This window comes from Pseudophryne corroboree, chromosome 2 (genome assembly GCF_028390025.1).
Source record: "Pseudophryne corroboree isolate aPseCor3 chromosome 2, aPseCor3.hap2, whole genome shotgun sequence".
NCBI classification, from domain to species: domain Eukaryota; kingdom Metazoa; phylum Chordata; class Amphibia; order Anura; family Myobatrachidae; genus Pseudophryne; species Pseudophryne corroboree.
The window spans coordinates 355,789,158-355,808,996 of NC_086445.1; the positions used below are offsets into that span (position 1 = coordinate 355,789,158).

The window sequence follows — 19,839 nt, forward strand, 5'->3', positions numbered from 1 at the left end:
ATTTTTCGCCAAAAAAAAAAATTCGTCAATGCAATTCAGTGCTTTCCGTCAAAAAAACGGACTTTCAAAATTCGACTTTTTGAAATTCGACTTTTTGCAAATTCGACTTTTCTGCAATGATACAAGTGCTGCAATTCGACAAAAGCATATTCAATTCAAGTTTGGAAATTCGACAGCAGTGCTTTTAGACAGCAAATTCGTCATTTTCAATCAGCCACACTTTGGAGGGTGAAACCAATAAAAAAAATTTAAAACATGTTTTTTTTGTGGTTTTTTTTCGTGGTAATATCAGATCTATTTATATTAGAAGGGATTAGGTACTTGGTTTGTCTTTTTGGGAGGCACAAGTATTATTTATATATTTTTAAAAATAATTTTTTTTTTATTTTTTTTTATTTTTTATAGATGGAATGGTGAAATCCCTGAAAAAAATGGCGTGGGGTCCCCCCTCCAAAGCATAACCAGCCTCGGGCTCTTCGAGCTGGTCCTGGTTCTAAAAATGCGGGGGAAAAATTGACAGGGGATCCCCCGTATTTTTAAAACCAGCACCGGGCTCTGCGCCTGGTGCTGGTGCAAAAAATACGGGGGACAAAACGAGTAGGGGTCCCCCGTATTTTTTACACCAGCATCGGGCTCCACTAGCTGGACAGATAATGCCACAGCCGGGGGTCACTTTTATACAGTGCCCTGCGGCCGTGGCATTAAATATCCAACTAGTCACCCCTGGCCGGGGTACCCTGGGGGAGTGGGGACCCCTTCAATCAAGGGGTCCCCCCCCCCCAGCCACCCAAGGGCCAGGGGTGAAGCCCGAGGCTGTCCCCCCCCATCCAAGGGCTGCGGATGGGAGGCTGATAGCCTTGGTAAAATGTCAAGAATATTGTTTTTTTCCAGAAGAACTACAAGTCCCAGCAAGCCTCCCCCGCAAGCTGGTACTTGGAGAACCACAAGTACCAGCATGCGGGAGAAAAACGGGCCCGCTGGTACCTGTAGTTCTACTGGAAAAAAAATACCCAAATAAAAACAGGAGACACACACCGTGACAGTAAAACTTTATTTCATACGTCGACACACACATACTTACCTATGTTCACACGCCGACATCGGTCCTCTTCTCCAAGTAGAATCCACGGGTACCTGAAAAGAAAAGATCAATATACTCACCTCAGCCAGGGTCCAGAGATAAATCCACGTACTTGTTAAAAAAAACAAACCGGACACCCGTACCATGCCGGACTGAAAGGGGTCCCATGCTTACACATGGGACCCCTTACCCCGAATGCAGAGAGACCTCTCAGAGTGACAGCTGTCACAGAAAGGTCTCTAAAGCCAATCAGGAAGCGAAACTTCGTTGCGCTCACCTGATTGGCTGTGCGCTGTCTGAACTCAGACAGCGCATCGCACAGCTCCGTCCATTACTTTCAATGGTGGGAACTTAGCGGCTAGCGGTGAGGTCACCCGCCGGTCAGCGGCTGACCGCGGGTAACCCCCGCAGACGGCAAAGTTCTCACCATTGAAAGTAATGGAGAGGCTTTGCGATGCGCTGTCTGACAGCTCAGACAGCGCACAGCCAATCAGGTGAGCGCCACGGAAGTAGCGCTTCCTGATTGGCTGAAGGGACTTCAGTGACAGGAGTCACGTGGTGTCCCGGCATTCGGGGAAAGGGGTCTGATGTGAAAGCATCGGACCCCTTTCAGTCCGGTGGTACGAGTGTTCGTTTTTTTTTTTTAACAAGTACGTGGATGTATCTCTGGACGTGGATGTACCTCTGGACGCTGGAAGGTGAGTATAATTTTTTTCACAGGTACCCTCGGATCGTCGGAGACCGTGGCAGTCGGCGTGTCAACATAGGTAAGTATGTGTGTGTCGGCAGTGTGTAATAAAGTTTTACTGTCACTGTGTCTGTGTACTGTTTTTATTTGGGTATTTTTTTTCCAGTAGAACTACAGGTACCAGCGGGCCCGGTTTTCTCCCGCATGCTGGTACTTGTGGTTCTCCAAGTACCAGCTTGCGGGGGAGGCTTGCTGGGACTTGTAGTACTGCTGGAAAAAACAATATTCTTGTCATTTTTCTCAAGGCTATCAGCCTCCCATCCGCAGCCATTGGATGGGGGGGACAGCCTCAGGCTTCACCCCTGGCCTTTGGGTGGCTGGGGGGGGGGACCCCTTGATTGAAGGGGTCCCCACTCCCCCAGGGTACCCCGGCCAGAGGTGACTAGTTGGATATTTAATGCCACGGCCGCAGGGCACTGTATAAAAGTGACCCCCGGCTGTGGCATTATCTGTCCAGCTAGTGGAGCCCGATGCTGGTGTAAAAAATACGGGGGACCCCTACTCTTTTTGTCCCCCGTATTTTTTGCACCAGCACCAGGCGCAGAGCCCGATGCTGGTTTTAAAAATACGGGGGATCCCTGCCCAATTTTCCCCCGCATTTTTAGAACCAGGACCAGCTCGAAGAGCCCGAGGCTGGTTATGCTTTGAAGGGGGGACCCCACGCCATTTTTTTTACGGGTTTTTCCCGTTTTTCCCCGTTTTTTTAAATCGCGGCAAAATCCGGCAAATCGGCCGTTTTTCGCCCGCGGGACTGTCGAATCCGTTTTTCATTGAATATGGTGAATTCCGGCAGCCACCTGCCGGAATTCACCTGTCGAATTGTGTCGAATTAAAAAACGGCGATAATTTGCCGCGATTCGCCGTGAATTGCATATACCCCTAAAGGCAGTATCCAATTAGCCCCAAAAATGGTACGCCAGTGAATAAAAGGGTTTATGCAATTTTTAAAACATTTTTGCCAAGTTTTTCACCAGTATCTACTTGTTATACATGAAAAAGCCCCATTTTTTGTCCAAAATTATAAAGGGGTTGCAAAAAAACACAGACCTATGCATTTTCAGGCCGCGATTGCTGTAAAAAAGTCACCTTATTGCAAAAAGCAAACTCCCGAAAATCGCTGGTATCAGGGGATAAACACTGGCTATCAGGGCTAATTGGATAGCCCCCAGCGAATCCATTATCTGTGGTATATTACAGCTGATAACTGGATACCCCCCTAAGTATAGATTTTACTATGGGGTCAAAGTTTCCAATCCTTGAGGGTATTATTAATATATTCACAGAGAAGAATATACAGTGTTTAAAATATACACAAATAAGAGTTGTTTTCCTGAATCTAGTGATAATGGTAAATTAAATAGGAGATTATTTATTGATAAACATTATATGAATTATTATGGCTTACTACAATTATATATATTAAGCACCTTCTTAAAACTGCTAGGCTTTCTTCATTGTCCATCACTGAAGAACTCTGAACATGACCATCCACTTCACTCTAGAAGAAAAAGCCACACCTTACATATAGTCTGTGACTAATGCAGAGGACATCCAAAGTGGACACAAATCAGAATGACATATTGTACACATCATAGAATTTTCATAGAAACAGAGAATTTGACAGCATATCTTGGCCTATCTATATGTCCCTTTTTTAACGTTATAAAAACTCAAAACCTTTTTGATCCTTAGTTCTTTGTAAGGAGATCCTTATGTCTATCCCAAGCATGTTTACATTGCTCTAGTACCTGTCTCTACCACTTATCAAGGTGGCTATTCCACTTATGCACTACCCATGCTGTGAAGTAATTCTTCCTCACATTCTCCTGAACCTCCCTCCTTCCCATTTCAGTGCATGTCCTTGTGTTCTAATATGCATCTTCCTTTGAAGAATGGCTCCCTCCTGTACCTTGTAAAAACCCTTGCTATATGATATATTTGAAAGTTTCTATTATGTCCACCCTTTCCCTTCTCTGCTCCAAACTGTACATTTAAGATCTTTTAGGCTTTCCAGGTAAGTTTTATGACATAGGCCGTATACCATTTTAGATGCCCTTCTTTGCACAGTCTCTAATTTATTTATACATATGTCCTCCAGAACTGAACACAGTATTCTAGATGTGACGGTACCAATCAGGGGCGTATCTACGGAGGAGGGGACCTGTTTTGAGACTCCGCGTGTGGGCCTCCTCCTCTGTAGCCGGCAGCGCAGTTAGAGCTCTGAGCACTAGAGAGACTCTGGCACAGTGCCAGAGACAACAGCGCTTGCGCATGTGTCTGGGAAACAGGCGCGGCGGCCATTTTTCCGTAGACCTGTACAAGCACTTTAGACTCTGGCACAGTGCCAGAGTCTCTCTAGTGCTCAGAGCACTAACTGCTCTGAGCACTTACGCTCTTGTGCAGAGGGACTACCTGTGCTCTTGCCCAGTCCTCTGGAATTACTTTGTAGCTGGTGACTGGTTGATTAATTTTGTTGATGGTATTACCAGCAACCCCCCCCCCCCCTCTCCTCCCCCCCTCCACACTCCCCCAAGTATCATTGGCTGTATCCCATCTGGCCCCACTGATTGATCAACATTTAGTTTTGAGAGTTCATTTACAATCTTCTACTCTGTAAATGTACTGATAGCTACCTCATTTTTATGAATATACTTGCAACTTAACTGTGGCCCCTTCCCCTCTTTCAGTAATGAATATGGAGCAAACATAATTAAAGAGGTGAGTGGATGAAGGTGTTATATTACCAATTTCCAAAAAAAAACCCATAAAAAAAAAATATATTTTTCCAATGAATGAATGTGGTATGGGATCTTAACACAGCGATACCTAGGGATCATAGTAATAACGTTATTTTTATGTTGGTAGTCAATTTACTGATATATTAGTATAATTAGTATAAGTAAAAACTCCTAATCATTTATCTTCAACTCTAAATCAGCATTTCCCGAACCATAGATTCCTGCTGTATGTCTGCTTACCAGGTGGCTGCAGGATGGTCAAGATGCGGCCAATCACCCAAATGAACTGCACCGACATCTTGGTGATTGGCGTTTGCATGTACGGGTGTGATGTGGGTGGAGCGAGGGCTGCAAGTGCCGACTGAGAGTGGGTGTATGCTCCGCCAATAATGGCTAGCCTTTCCCACCTTTCATCTTTCCCCACGTAGCTGCCCATCAGAATGATGAGGAGGGTGGGGAGGAACACCTGGCCGCATTCTGAACTATGAGGACCCTGCTCCGTTTCCATAGGGGGTGCAGCTCGTCCTCTGAACATGCTGCGCTCACTGTGATGAGTTCCTTCTCTACAAAGTTGCTCTGCCCCGGCTTCCTAATAGTATTCACTGTACAGCTTTCTCCCCCAAGCTAAAGTATGCGTGTCATCCTACCCACCCGCCAACCAGGCCAAATTGTGCATGTCACCATGTCTCCCACAGGCCCTAGTGTATGTCACCATGCCCACTAGGACACAGTGTGTGTGTGTGTGTCACCATGTCACCTCCCCCTCTCCAGGCCCCAGTTTGTGTGTGTGTCACCATGTTACCCCTTCACCGCCTCTCCAGGGCCTAGTGTGTATGTATTATTATTATCCTTTATTTATATGGTGCCACAAGGGTTCCGCAGCGCCCAATTACAGAGTACACAAATAATCAAACAGGAAAACAGCAACTTACAGTTGATGACAGTATAGGACAAGTACAGGGTAAATAAACATAGTTACATCAGCAGATGACACTGGAATAAGTATCAGGTGGCAGAGGACTGCTGGATGTGGTACAGTTGAAGATTATTAAAGTAAGACAAAGGATAAGCACATGAGGGAAGAAGGCCCTGCTCGTGAGAGCTTACAATCAAAAGGGGAGGGGTAGACAGACGGGTGACACAGATGGGGTACATAGAGAATGTAGAACGGAGGCTTAGGATGAGATTTGGCTAGGTTTGGTGAAGAAGTGGGTCTTGAGAGCCCGTCTGAAGTTTTGTAGAGAGGTGGAGAGTCTGAGGGGGAGAGGTAGGGAATTCCAGAGAAGTGGTGCAGCACGTGAAAAATCTTGGAGGTAGGAGTGGGAGGAAGTAATCCGTAGGCAGGAGAGTCGTCGTGCATTAGCAGAGCGAAGAGGATGGGTGGGAGTGTAAAGGGAGATAAGGTCAGAGATGTAGGTGGGAGAGGAGTGGGTGAGGGCTTTGTAAGCAAGTGTGAGAAGCTTGAAATGGATTCTGAAAGGGAAGGGGAGCCAGTGAAGGTCTAGTAGGAGAGGAGAGGTAGACGTAGTGCGTTTGGTGAGGAAAATGAGCCGGGCAGCAGCATTGAGGATAGATTGGAGTGGAGAGAGGTGTTTGTCAGGAATGCCAGTCAGGAGCAGATTACAGTAGTCCAGTCTGGAGATGACCAGTGAGTGGATAAGAGTCTTAGTAGCATCCTGGGTCAGAAAGGGTCTGATCCTGCAAATATTTTTTAGATGAAAACAGCAGGTTTGTGAGAGGTGCTGAATGTGTGGTTTGAAGGAGAGGGAGGAGTCAAGGATTACTCCAAGACAGCGCACTTGGGGGCTAGAGGTGATAGTAGTGCCATCAATAGATAATGAGATTGTAGGAGGTGAGGTTATGCGGGAGGGAGGGAAAATGATCAGCTCGGTCTTAGACATGTTAACTTTAAGAAAGCGCTGGGATATCCAGGAAGAGGTAGCAGAGAGACAGTTGGAGATACGAGTGAGGAGAGCAGGGGAGAGGTCTGGAGAGGAAAGATAGATTTGGGTGTCATCAGCATAGAGATGATATTGGAAGCCAAAAGAACTAATGAGCTTACCTAGTGAGGATGTATAGAGAGAGAAGAGAAGAGGACCAAGGACAGAACCTTGGGGTACACCTACAGTTAGTGGAAGTGAGGCGGAGGTGGAGTCATGAGAGGAGACAGAGAATGAACGGTCAGAGAGGTAGGAAGACAGCCAAAAGAGGGCAGTGTCACGCAGACCAATGGAGTGAAGGATTTGCAGTAGGAGAGGATGGTCCACAGTGTCAAAAGCAGCAGAGAGATCAAGTAGAATAAGTATAGAGTAGTGTCCCTTAGATTTAGCAGCATGGAGGTCATTGCAAACTTTTGTAAGGGCAGTTTCAGTGGAGTGGAGAGGATGGAAGCCAGACTGGAATGGGTCAAGTAGTGAGTGTGAGCAAAGAAAGGAAATAAGGCGGTTGTAGACAATACGCTCAAGGAGTTTGGAGGCAAAAGAGAGGAGAGAGATGGGTCGGTAGTTGGAGAGAGTGTTAGGATCAAGGGTAGGTTTTTTAAGAATAGGAGAGATGAGTGCATGCTTGAAGGCAGAGGGGACAGTGCCTGATGAGAGGGAGAGATTGAGAAGGTGGGAAAGATGGAAACAAGCAGAAGGAGAGAGGAAGCGGAGGAGGCGGGAGGGGATAGGGTCAAGTGGGGAGGTGGTGAGGGGACAGGAATGAATGAGGGCCATGACTTCCTCTCCAGGTGCATGGGAGAAAGATGTCAGAGTTGGTGGGAGGGATGGGGAGGGGTGGTAAGGGATGGGAGAAAGCTGGTTACTGATGGTCTGGTGTGATGTGATGTCCTTACGTATGGAGTCATATGTGTCGCCATGTCCCCAACCCTCAGTGTGTGTGTCACTATAACCCCCTAAGTCCTCAGTGTGTGTGTCACGAAACATCCTCCCCAAAGCCCCAGTGTGTGTGTCACATGTCCCCCTCCACCTAGTGTATATATTTATATATCACTATACTTTCTCCTGCTACTCCTTTTCTTTCACTTCTGCCCTCTTTACCACTTACCTTCCTCCTCCTCTCCTGCTGAAGGTTCTGGAGTCCTGCTGGTCAGAAGAGACACAGAGAAACCGGAGGATGTCAGGTACAGTAAGTACAATCTTCTTGTGGTTTAACTTCCATGCCTGAGTGACAGCTCTGATGGTTTTAATTCAGTATTAGGGGCCTATGCGTCAAGCATGTTTTTGATAAAATGATATACAGATGTGTCCTCTTACAGCTGTGTTCCATGCGCTACAAGTCGCGTTACACATGACGTGTGATTGTGATGTGACTCGGTAGCACTGAACGTCTTTTTTTGTGGTTTTTTTCCCACGAAAATGCGTCTTAGACGCAAAGTAATGTAATAGGACACACGCAGCTTCTGCTGATTAAAATTATATGCAGCATTCTGTGTGTGACTGGGAATGCATTTGCATACAAAATGCTATGCTACAGTGTTTTCAGACAGAGCCGCAATTAAACACAGAATATAGACATGCTGCATATCATTTTAATGAGCAGAAGCTGCTTGTGCGTCATATTACATTACTTTATGTCTAAGACGCATTTCCACGAAAAAAAGACGCTCAGCTCTACCGAGTTCCGCCATGGCATGGCGCGACTTCAAAGGCTGTTTAGCGTGACTGCAGCAAGGATGTAAGAGGACACATCTGTAGACACAGCAGTTTTTTATGAATTGTTGCTAATAGCCTAATAGAGCATATTTCACTCACATTTCTTGCAGAAGGCTCATTTGTGTTGCAGATTGCAGTTTCCATTACGGTCGGACACCTGTGTACCAAACGCCGAAAAGCATAGCTTTCCGGAGTTTGGCCCCACTGGCACCTAGGGGTCCCACAAAATAAGTCTGAGACACTAAGAGTGCCATGAACCAAGAAAGTTTAAGAACCACTGCTCTAACTATCGCACTTCCTTTTAAACGTAACATAACATCTGTTCATAACTATGTTCACCTCGTTCTCTCAAATCTATCATTCCCACCTTTGTGCACTGAATTGTCATACTGGATGTGTTGGGGCAAGTCCATGGCCGGCGTGGTGTACTTACATGCAGCATATAACGATACATTGCGTAGTCGCACAGAGGACTGTATAGTGGGTATGGTGGTGCGATATATTGCATTTCCGTGTCTTGGCGGCAAGTGTGTACCTAGCTTAAAATAAGAATTTACTTACCGATAATTCTATTTCTCGTAGTCCGTAGTGGATGCTGGGGACTCCGTAAGGACCATGGGGAATAGCGGCTCCGCAGGAGACTGGGCACAAAAGTAAAGCTTTAGAACTACCTGGTGTGCACTGGCTCCTCCCCCTATGACCCTCCTCCAAGCCTCAGTTAGGATACTGTGCCCGGACGAGCGTACACAATAAGGAAGGATTTTGAATCCCGGGTAAGACTCATACCAGCCACACCAATCACACCATATAACTTGTGATCTAAACCCAGTTAACAGCATGATAACAGAGGAGCCTCTAGAAAAGATGGCTGACTACAGCAATAACCCGATTTTTTGGTAACAATAACTATGTACCAGTATTGCAGACAATCCGCACTTGGGATGGGCGCCCAGCATCCACTACGGACTACGAGAAATAGAATTATCGGTAAGTAAATTCTTATTTTCTCTAACGTCCTAAGTGGATGCTGGGGACTCCGTAAGGACCATGGGGATTATACCAAAGCTCCCAAACGGGCGGGAGAGTGCGGATGACTCTGCAGCACCAAATGAGAGAACTCCAGGTCCTCCTCAGCCAGGGTATCAAATTTGTAGAATTTTACAAACGTATTTGCTCCTGACCAAGTAGCTGCTCGGCAAAGTTGTAAAGCCGAGACCCCTCGGGCAGCCGCCCAAGATGAGCCCACCTTCCTTGTGGAATGGGCTTTTACAGATTTTGGCTGTGGCAGGCCTGCCACAGAATGTGCAAGCTGAATTGTACTACAAATCCAACGAGCAATAGTCTGCTTAGAAGCAGGAGCACCCAGCTTGTTGGGTGCATACAGAATAAACAACGAGTCAGATTTTCTGACTCCAGCCATCCTGGAAACCTATATTTCCAAGGCTCTGACAACGTCTAGCAACTTGGAGTCCTCCAAGTCCCTAGTAGCCGCAGGCACCACAATAGGTTGATTCAGGTGAAACGCTGAAAACCACCTTAGGGAGAAACTGAGGACAAGTCCTCAATTCCGCCCTGTCCGAATGGAAAATCAGATGAGGGCTTTTACAGGATAAAGCCGCCAATTCTGACACGCACCTGGCCCAGGCCAGGGCCAACAGCATGACCACTTTCCATGTGAGATATTTTAACTCCACATATTTAAGTGGTTCAAACCAATGTGACTTTTGGAACCCAAAAACTACATTTAGATCCCAAGGTGCCACTGGAGGCACAAAAGGAGGCTGTATATACAGTACCCCTTTCACAAACGTCTGAACTTCAGGGACTGAAGCTAGTTCTTTTTGGAAGAAAATTGACAGGGCCGAAATTTGAACCTTAATGGACCCCCATTTCAGGCCCATAGACACTCCTGTTTGCAGGAAATGTAGGAATCGACCTAGTTGAAAATTCCTCCGTCGGGGCCTTACTGGCCTCGCACCACGCAACATATTTTCGCCAAATGCGGTGATAATGTTTTGCGGTTATATCTTTCCTGGCTTTGATCAGGATAGGAATGACTTCATTCGGAATGCCTTTCTCCTTCAGGATCCGGCGTTCAACCGCCATGCCGTCAAACGCAGCCGCGGTAAGTCTTGGAACAGACAGGGTCCTTGCTGGAGCAGGTCCCTTCTTAGAGGTAGAGGCCCCGGATCCTCCGTGAGCATCTCTTGAAGTTCCGGTTACCAAGTCCTTCTTGGCCAATCCGGAGCCACGAATATAGTGCTTACTCCTCTCCATCTTATAATTCTCAGTACCTTGGGTATGAGAGGCAGAGGAGGGAACACATACACTGACTGGTACACCCACTGTGTTACCAGAGCATCTACAGCTATTGCCTGAGGGTCCCTTGACCTGGCGCAATACTTGTCGAGTTTTATAAACATGTGGAAGACTTCTGGGTGAAGTCCCCACTCTCCCGGGTGGAGGTCGTGTCTGCTGAGGAAGTCTGCTTCCCAGTTGTCCACTCCCGGAATGAATACTGCTGACAGTGCTATCACATGATTTTCCGCCCAGCGAAGAATCCTTGCAGCTTCTGCCATTGCCCTCCTGCTTCTTGTGTCACCCTGTCTGTTTACGTGGGTGACTGCCGTGATGTTGTCCGAATGGATCAACTCCGGGTGACCTTGAAGCAGAGGTCTTGCTGAGCTTAGAGCGTTGTAAATGGCCCTTAGCTTCAGGATATTTATGTGAAGTGATGTCTCCAGGCTTGACCATAAGCTCTGGAAATTCCTTCCCTGTGTGACTGCTCCCCAGCCTCGCAGGCTGGCATCCGTGGTCACCAGGACCCAGTCCTGAATGTGTGGCCCTCTAGAAGATGAGCACTCTGCAACCACCACAGGAGAGACACCCTTGTGCTTGGTGACAGGGTTATCCGCTGATGCATCTGAAGATGCGACCCGGACCATTTGTCCAGCAGGTCCCACTGGAAAGTTCTTGCGTGGAATCTGCCGAATGGGATTGCTTCGTAGGAAGCCACCCTTTTTTCCCAGAACCATTTCATTGATGTACTGAGACTTGGCTCGGTTATAGGAGGTTCCCGACTAGCTCGGATAACTCCCTGACTTTCTCCTCCGGGAGAAACACCTTTTTCTGGACTGTGTCCAGGATCATCCCTAAGAACAGAAGACGAGTCGTCGGAATCAGCTGCGATTTTGGAATATTGAGAATCCAATCGTGCTGCTGCAACACTACCTGAGATAGTGCTACACCGACCTCCAACTGTTCCCTGGATCTTACCCTTATCAGGGAATCGTCCAAGTAAGGGATAACTAAAATTCCCTTCCTTTGAAGGAGTATCATCATTTCGGCCATTACCTTGGTAAAGACCCGGGGTGCCGTGGACCATCCATACGGCAGCGTCTGAAACTGATAGTGACAGTTCTGTACCATAAAACTGAGGTACCCTTGGTGAGAAGGGTAAATTGGGACATGAAGGTAAGCATCCTTGATGTCCCGAGACATCATGTAGTCCCCTTCTTCCAGGTTCGCAATCACTGCTCTGAGTGACTCAATCTTGAATTTGAACCTCCGTATGTAAGTGTTCAAGATTTTAGATTTAGAATCGGTCTCACCGAGCCGTCCGGCTTCGGTACCACAACAGTGTGGAATAATACCCCGTTCCCTGTTGCAGGAGGGGTACCTTGATTATCACCTGCTGGGAATACAGCTTGTGAATGGCTTCCAAAACTGCCTCCCTGTCAGGAGACATCGTTAAAGCCGACTTTAGGAAACGGCGAGGGGGAGACGTCTCAAATTCCTGAGATATCACCTGAAGGATCCAGGGGTCTACTTGCGAGTGAGCCCACTGCGCGCTGAAATTAATTGAGACGGGCCCCCACCGTGCCTGATTCTGCTTGTAAAGCCCCAGCGTCATACTGAGGGCTTGGCAGAGGCGGGAGAGGGTTTCTGTTCCTGGGAACTGGCTGATTTCTGCAGCCTTTTTCCTCTCCCTCTGTCACGGGGCAGAAATGTGGCGGGAAAGGATATAATGCCAATAACATTTTAGAAATTATCAGTTGTTATCGGGGGAAACCCACGCATCATCACACACCTCATTTAATTTCTCAGATTCAGGAAAACTACAGGTAGTTTTTCCTCACCGAACATAATACCCCTTTTTGGTGGTACTCGTATTATCAGAAATGTGTAAAACATTTTTCATTGCCTCAATCATGTAACGTGTGGCCCTACTGGAAGTCACATTTGTCTCTTCACCGTCGACACTGGAGTCAGTATCCGTGTCGGCGTCTATATCTGCCATCTGAGGTAACGGGCGCTTTAGAGCCCCTGACGGCCTATGAGACGTCTGGACAGGCACAAGCTGAGTAGCCGGCTGTCTCATGTCAACCACTGTCTTTTATACAGAGCTGACACTGTTACGTATTTCCTTCCAACAGTTCATCCACTCAGGTGTCGACCCCCTAGGGGGTGACATCACTATTACAGGCAATCTGCTCCGTCTCCACATCATTTTTCTCCTCATACATGTCGACACAAACGTACCGACACACAGCACACACACAGGGAATGCTCTGATAGAGGACAGGACCCCACTAGCCCTTTGGGGAGACAGAGGGAGAGTTTGCCAGCACACACCAGAGCGCTATATATATACAGGGATAACCTTATATAAGTGTTTTTCCCCTTATAGCTGCTGTATTTTTAATACTGCGCGTAATTAGTGCCCCCCTCTCTTTTTTAACCCTTTCTGTAGTGTAGTGACTGCAGGGGAGAGCAAGGGAGCTTCCCTCCAACGGAGCTGTGAGGGAAAATGGCGCCAGTGTGCTGAGGAGATAGGCTCCGCCCCCTTCTCGGCGGCCTTATCTCCCGTTTTTCTGTGTATTCTGGCAGGGGTTAAATTCATCCATATAGCCCAGGAGCTATATGTGATGCATTTTTTTTGCCATCCAAGGTGTTTTTATTGCGTATCAGGGCGCCCCCCCCCAGCGCCCTGCACCCTCAGTGACCGGAGTGTGAAGTGTGCTGAGAGCAAGGGCTCACAGCTGCAGTGCTGTGCGCTACCTTGTTGAAGACAGGACGTCTTCTGCCGCCGATTTTCCGGACCTCTTCTGTCTTCTGGCTCTGTAAGGGGGCCGGCGGCGCGGCTCTGGGACCTATCCATGGCTGGGCCTGTGATCGGTCCCTCTGGAGCTAATGTCCAGTAGCCTAAGAAGCCCAATCCACTCTGCACGCAGGTGAGTGCGCTTCTTCTCCCCTTAGTCCCTCGATGCAGTGAGCCTGTTGCCAGCAGGTCTCACTGAACATAAAAAACCTAAAACTAAACTTTTCACTAAGCAGCTCAGGAGAGCCACCTAGTGTGCACCCTTCTCGTTCGGGCACAAAAATCTAACTGAGGCTTGGAGGAGGGTCATAGGTGGAGGAGCCAGTGCACACCAGGTAGTTCTAAAGCTTTACTTTTGTGCCCAGTCTCCTGCGGAGCCGCTATTCCCCATGGTCCTTACGGAGTCCCCAGCATCCACTTAGGACGTTAGAGAAATGTGTGTCTAAGGATGCAGAATGCACAGAATTGCAAAAAATACCTAAGATACATTGTACTTCTATTTGTCCAGTACGGAAATGTAAAGTCCATGGAGAGTTATGGTAAACTTACCTTTGTTAACTCTCTTTCTTCGAGGTCCATAGAGTCCACAGGGATAACATTGGAATTATAGCTGGTAGGATCAGCTCCTGGGCACCATACAGTTAAGCCTTTCAGATATCCCAGGGTGCTACGGTCCCTCTCACTATAACCCCTCCCCCATGCTCAGGCAGGACAGTTTTGTTAACAAGCCCAAAGCAGGAAGCAGAAACAGAGAGAAGGAAGACATGGTACACAGAAAGACACACTCTCACAGACAGGAGAAGGGAACCAGTGACCAAGGTCGCAAACCCATATAGACCAGGTGCATCAGGGTGGGCGCCCTGTGGACCCTACGGACTTCGAAGAAAGAGAGTTAACAAAGGTTCTAAAATAACTCCCCTTTTCTTCTTAGGGTTTTATAGGGATCCACAGGGATAACATTGGGAATGTTCTAAAGCAGTACTTAAAGGGTGGGACGCTCCTGAGTGGATAAGAGTATCCGGCATCCAAATGAAGCATCCTGGGAGGCGAATGTATCAAAGGCATAAAATCTAAGAAAGGTGTGGATTGAAGACCACGTAGCCGCCTTGCACAATTGTTCAGCGGACTCGCCCCGGCGTGGAGCTCATGATGGTCCAACAGACCAAGTAGAATGAGCAGAGATAGAAGTTGGGACTGAAAGACCAGCTTGAGAGTATGCTTGTGCAATTGCCATTGTAATCCATCTGGCCAGAGTCTGTTTGTTAGCTCTCCTACCATGTTTGTGAAAACCATAAAGGATGAAGAGGGAATCCAATCTCCGTAGGGAACTGGTTCGGTCAACATAGAGCACAAACACTCAGCAGGTGAGAGATCCGAGGAGACGAAGGGCTGGAACCACATTATCCTCATTCATATGGAAACGGGAAACCACCTTATGTAGGTAACCCGGTCTGGTACAAAGCACAGCTCTGTCTGGATGAAAAATAAAAAAAAAAGAGGGCGACAGGAAAGAGCGTACAAGTCAGACATCCATCTGGAAGATGCAATTGCCCGGAGGAATAAGGTCTTAGACGTTAGCAATTTAGGTCAACTGTTTTCAAAGGTTCAAAAGGAGCCTGCTGAAGAGTGTCCAGAACCACAGGCAGATCCCATGGAGCCACAGGAGGAATGTAGGAGGCTGCACTGGGAGAACGCCCTGCAGGAAGGTGCAGACATCTGGTAAAGGAGCAATCCTGCATTGAAACCATGCAAAGCAGAGATAAGCACCTTGAGAGATGCCAGGCAAAGGCCAAGGTTTAATCCCCATTGCAGGAAGGCCAGAATCCTGGAAATCCGGAAGACGGCAGGGTTATAGTGCCTAGAAGCACACCACTGGAAGGAAACATGCCAAATCCGGTCGTAAATGCGGACAGAGGCCGGTTTTCATGTCTTAAGCATGGTTTGTACTACTGTACGAGAAAAGCCTTTCGCCATATGGATGGAAAACTCAAGAGCTACGCCATCAAAGACAGACGTGGCAGGTCCGGGTGTAGACACTGTCCCTGACACAAGATGTCTTGGCGTGGTGGAAGTGAAAGAGGAATGTCCATTGAGAGGCCTTGTAGGCCTGAGAACCAATGACGTCTAGGTAACCACAATAAGGTTGCCGCCTTCCTGTTTGACTTTCCGCAGAACCCTTGACAGAAGGGATACTGGTGGAAAGACGTACATGAGACAGAAGGTCCACTTGATGGAGAGAGCTTGTGGATCCCGGGAGCAGGATTCGTATACCGGAACCTTGTGGTTGTGTCGCGAGGCCATGAGGTCAACATCTGGGAGACCCCACTTGTCCACTAGAAGTTGGAAGACGTCTGGATGAAGAAACCATACTCCCGCGTGAACATCCTGGCGACTGAGGAAGTCTGTTTCCAAGTTGAGGGTTCCCGGAATGTACATGGCAGAGATGGCTGGAAGGTGCCGTGCTGCCCACCTGAGAATGCGAGCCACTTCCTGCATCGACAACTGGCTGCAAGTGCCACCCTGGTGATTGAGATAAGCCACTGCAGTGGCACTGTCAGACTGAACTTGAACAGGTCTGCCTTGAAGAACAGTTTGCGCCAGAATTAAGGTTTTGTATACAGCTTTCAGTTCCAGGACATTGATCGAGAGACAGGACTCTGACAGCGTCCAACGCCCATGAACTGAGTGCTGTTCTGTTACTGCTCCCCAACCACGGAGACCTGCGTCTATGGTGAGAAGTACCCAGTCCGGAATCCAAAAGGGCCATATGGAGCCACCAAGTGAGGGACAAGCGTACCTCCGGCGTGAGAATCCTCAGTTGAGATCTGATCAGATAAGATTGGCTGTTCCATTTGAGCAGGATCAGTTGTTGTAGAGGACGAGAATGGAATTGAGCGTACTCTACCATGTCAAAAGTAGGAGTGAACGGACACTCAGCATGGCTGGAGCAGCTAGCGAACCCTGTTCTACAGTTTGGAGATTTTTTCTGCTGGCAGAAAGAAACGCTGACTTGCCGAGTGCAAAAGGTCTCCCAAGTGTAACGTCCGCTATGATGGTATGAGGGAGGATTTTTTCCAATTGATGAGCCAACTGTTTGTCTGACGGAAGGTCATCGTGAGTTGAAAATGGATGAGCAATAATTCTTGTGAAGCAGCCAGCAGCATTAAGTCGTCCAGATAGGGAAGTAGTCTGACTCACTGACGTAGCAGCCGTGCTGCCATGACTGCCATAACTGTGGTGAAAATTCTGGGTGCTGTAGACAGTCCAAACAGCAGTGCCCAGAATTAATAATGCAAAAAGTAGGTATTGCTGATGTGAGGGAGCAATAGGGATTGCAACTGCTTTCACTTATTTCTACATTCACTAATCCTGAGATGGCTGTTTCACACCTGAACCAGAATGTAAAGATAGCCCTTGACAGTGGCTCCTGCTACCCATCACACTCTACGTAGGTCTAGATTTCAACCGTGGCACTCTAAAGTAACAAGACACTTACAAAAACTGTCATGTAAAGTTGAACGCCAGTGGCTTAAATCTCGTATTCCAAGTGACTTCCTCACATATAAGACTGTGTACCACTCTTATCGTAATGCCCTGGACACTGCCAAACAACCATATTTCCAAACTCTCATCTCTGCTCAAGCCTCTAACCCCAAATGACTTTTTAATACATTTAAATCACTTCTCAACCCTCCTTCACCCAACCCGTCAGCCACTATCAAGGTGCAAGATCTTGCTTCATTCTTCAAGGACAAGATTGATAAGATCCAAGATGAATGGTATGTTCTTCCTCAACCAGTGACCTACTCAATTTCCTACCTGAACCCTCTGGCACTTTCTCTTCATTTGATCCCACAAATCAAGATGAAGTATCAACACTTTTCTCACCCTGAACTCTACTACCTCTCCTCTTGATCCTATACCCTCACAAATAAGTAAAGCTCTGTCTCCTGTGCTCATCCCAACCTTAGCTAACATCTGTAATCTCTCTCTCTCCTTCACTGTTCAAGCATGCAGTGATTACTCCCATTCTGAAAAAAACTAAATTCTGACCCTAACTCTCTCTCAAACTACTATCCCATCTCTCAGCTCCCATGTCTCTCCAAGTTACTTGCCTACACTCACCTCACACACTTTCTTAACTCATACAACTTATTTGACCCACATCAATCAGGCTTTCGCTCCCAACACTCCACAGAGACAGCACTGCCTAAAGTAGTGAATGATCTGGTCACTGCGAAGTCTAAAGGCCATTACTCACTACTTATTCTTCTAGATCTCTCTGCTGCTTTTGACACTGTTGACCACTCTCTTCTCATACAAACACTGCAATCCCTAGGTCTTCAAAACACAGCCCTCTCTTGGTTCCTATCCTACCTAAAGTATCTAATCGCTCTTTCAGTGTCCGTTTCTCTGAATCCACCTCCTCTTCGCTACCTCTTTCAGTTGGAGTACCGCAGGGCTCAGTCTTCGGCCCTATACCTCATCTCTTGGGAAACTAATCCGCTCTTTCGGATTTCAGTATCATCTGTACGCAGATGATACTCAAATCTACCTATCCTCCCGTGATTTGTCTCTATCTGTATTGGGCCCGGTCACTGAATGCCTTTCTGCTGTTTCATCTTGGATGTCATCTCGCCACCTCAAACTTAATATTTCTAAAACCGAGTTAATTATATTTTTACCGGCAAACAGCAGTTACCAACCTGATATTTCTATCACTGTTGAGAACTCTACAATCAACCCTACAACACAAGCTCGCTACCTAGGTGTCATACTTGACTCAGAACTGTACTTTGCTCCCCATATTCAATCTGTCTCAAAATCATGTTGCATGCACCCAAGAAACGTATCCAAAATACAATTATATCTTACACAAGACACTGCTAAAACTCTAATCCATGCTCTCATTATCTCTCGCATTGATTATTGCAATAGTCTTCTTACTGGTCTTACGAAGAAGAGACTCTCACCATTGCAATCCATTCGGAATGCAGCTGCGAGGCTAATAGTCCTCGCTAAACGTTAATTGTCTGTCAGTCCCTCCATTGGCTACCTGTATTCAATATACTGTAAAATACTGTTACTTACACACAAGGCTATTGACCATACTACACCAACATACATCTCTTCGCTTATCTCAAAATATCTCCCAACCCGGCCCCTTCGCTCTTTACAACATCTACGTCTCTCATCCACACTCATTATTTGCTCCCATGCACGATTACAGGACTTTCTTCGGGCTGCACCCACTATGCGAAATGCCCTACCACATACATTAAGACTCTCCTCTAGTCTTCAAACCTTCAAGCGTTTCCTGAAAACTCACCTATTCAGACAAGCTTATCAAATTCCAGAACTGTTCACATAACCTTCATAGCTTTCCTATACAATTATAGTCCCACAGTACAGTCCACACATGTCCCCCACATATTTAATTCATTATTCTCCCTTCCTCTGGACCCTGGTTGATCACTGCTGTAATATAATATCATGCAGCTCACCAATAACCTTTGCAATCTAGGGGGTCATTCCGAGTTGTTCGCTCGCTAGCAGATTTTAGCAGCATTGCACACGCTAGGCCGCCGCCCTCTGGGAGTGTATCTTAGTTTAGCAGAATAGCGAACAAAAGATTAGCAGAATTGCGAATAAAAATTTCTTAGCAGTTTCTGAGTAGCTCCAGACCTACTCACAGACTGCGAACAGCTCAGGCCGTTTCGTTCCTGGTTTGACGTCACAAACACGCCCTGCGTTCGGCCAGCCACTCCCCTGTTTCTCCAGACACTCCCGCGTTTTTCCCTGACACGCCTGCGTTTTTGCCGCACACTCCCAGAAAACGGTCAGTTTCCGCTCAGAAACACCCATTTCCTGTCAATCACACTCCGATCACTTCAACGATGAAAATTCTTCGTTCGGACTTGAGTAAGTCTATTAAGTTTTGTGGTAAAATACTTAGCGCATGCGCACTGCGTACCATGCGCATTTTAGCCTTAATCGCTCCGTTGCAAAAATCGGCAACGAGCGAACAACTTGAAATGGCCCCCCTGGTGGACAACTATGCAACAGATAGCACCTATCCTTGTGTGATCCATGCCTATTTCCATATAGATTGTAAGTTTGCGAGCAGGGACCTCCTACCACTATGACTGTTTGTTTTTACCTATTTTTGTCTTCTAATTGTGTCCAGTTGTAAAGCGGAACGGAATTTGCAGCGCTATATAAGAAACTGCTACTAAATAAATAATAAATAAATAAATAGGGATATGCAGCTAGGCATCCTGTATATCCAGGGATACTATAACGTCCCCTGGTTCCATAGCAAGGACTACGGACCGAAGGGTCTCCATGCGGAATTTGGGAACCTTGACAAATTGGTTTAGAGATTTGATGTTGAGGATGGGTCTGTGTGACCTGTTTGGCTTTGGCACAAGAAACAGGTAGGAATAATAGCCTGATCTTCATTAAGACTGAGGAACCAGAATGATCACTGCTGATTGGAGGAGTGATTGTACAAC

The 19,839-nt window shown here is 47.0% G+C and overlaps 1 protein-coding gene across 16 annotated transcripts in view; it reads right to left on the reverse strand.

Moving 5' to 3' along the window:
- The window catches only part of MCF2L (MCF.2 cell line derived transforming sequence like), a 648,156-nt gene that overhangs the window by 82,130 nt on the left and 546,187 nt on the right, over positions 1–19,839 (reverse strand). For all 16 annotated transcript variants that reach the window (XM_063953143.1, XM_063953132.1, XM_063953130.1 and 13 more), the window contains one exon: positions 3,257–3,327. In XM_063953143.1, coding sequence (XP_063809213.1) covers positions 3,257–3,327 — 71 coding nt within the window. The remainder of the gene's footprint in view (positions 1–3,256; positions 3,328–19,839) is intronic.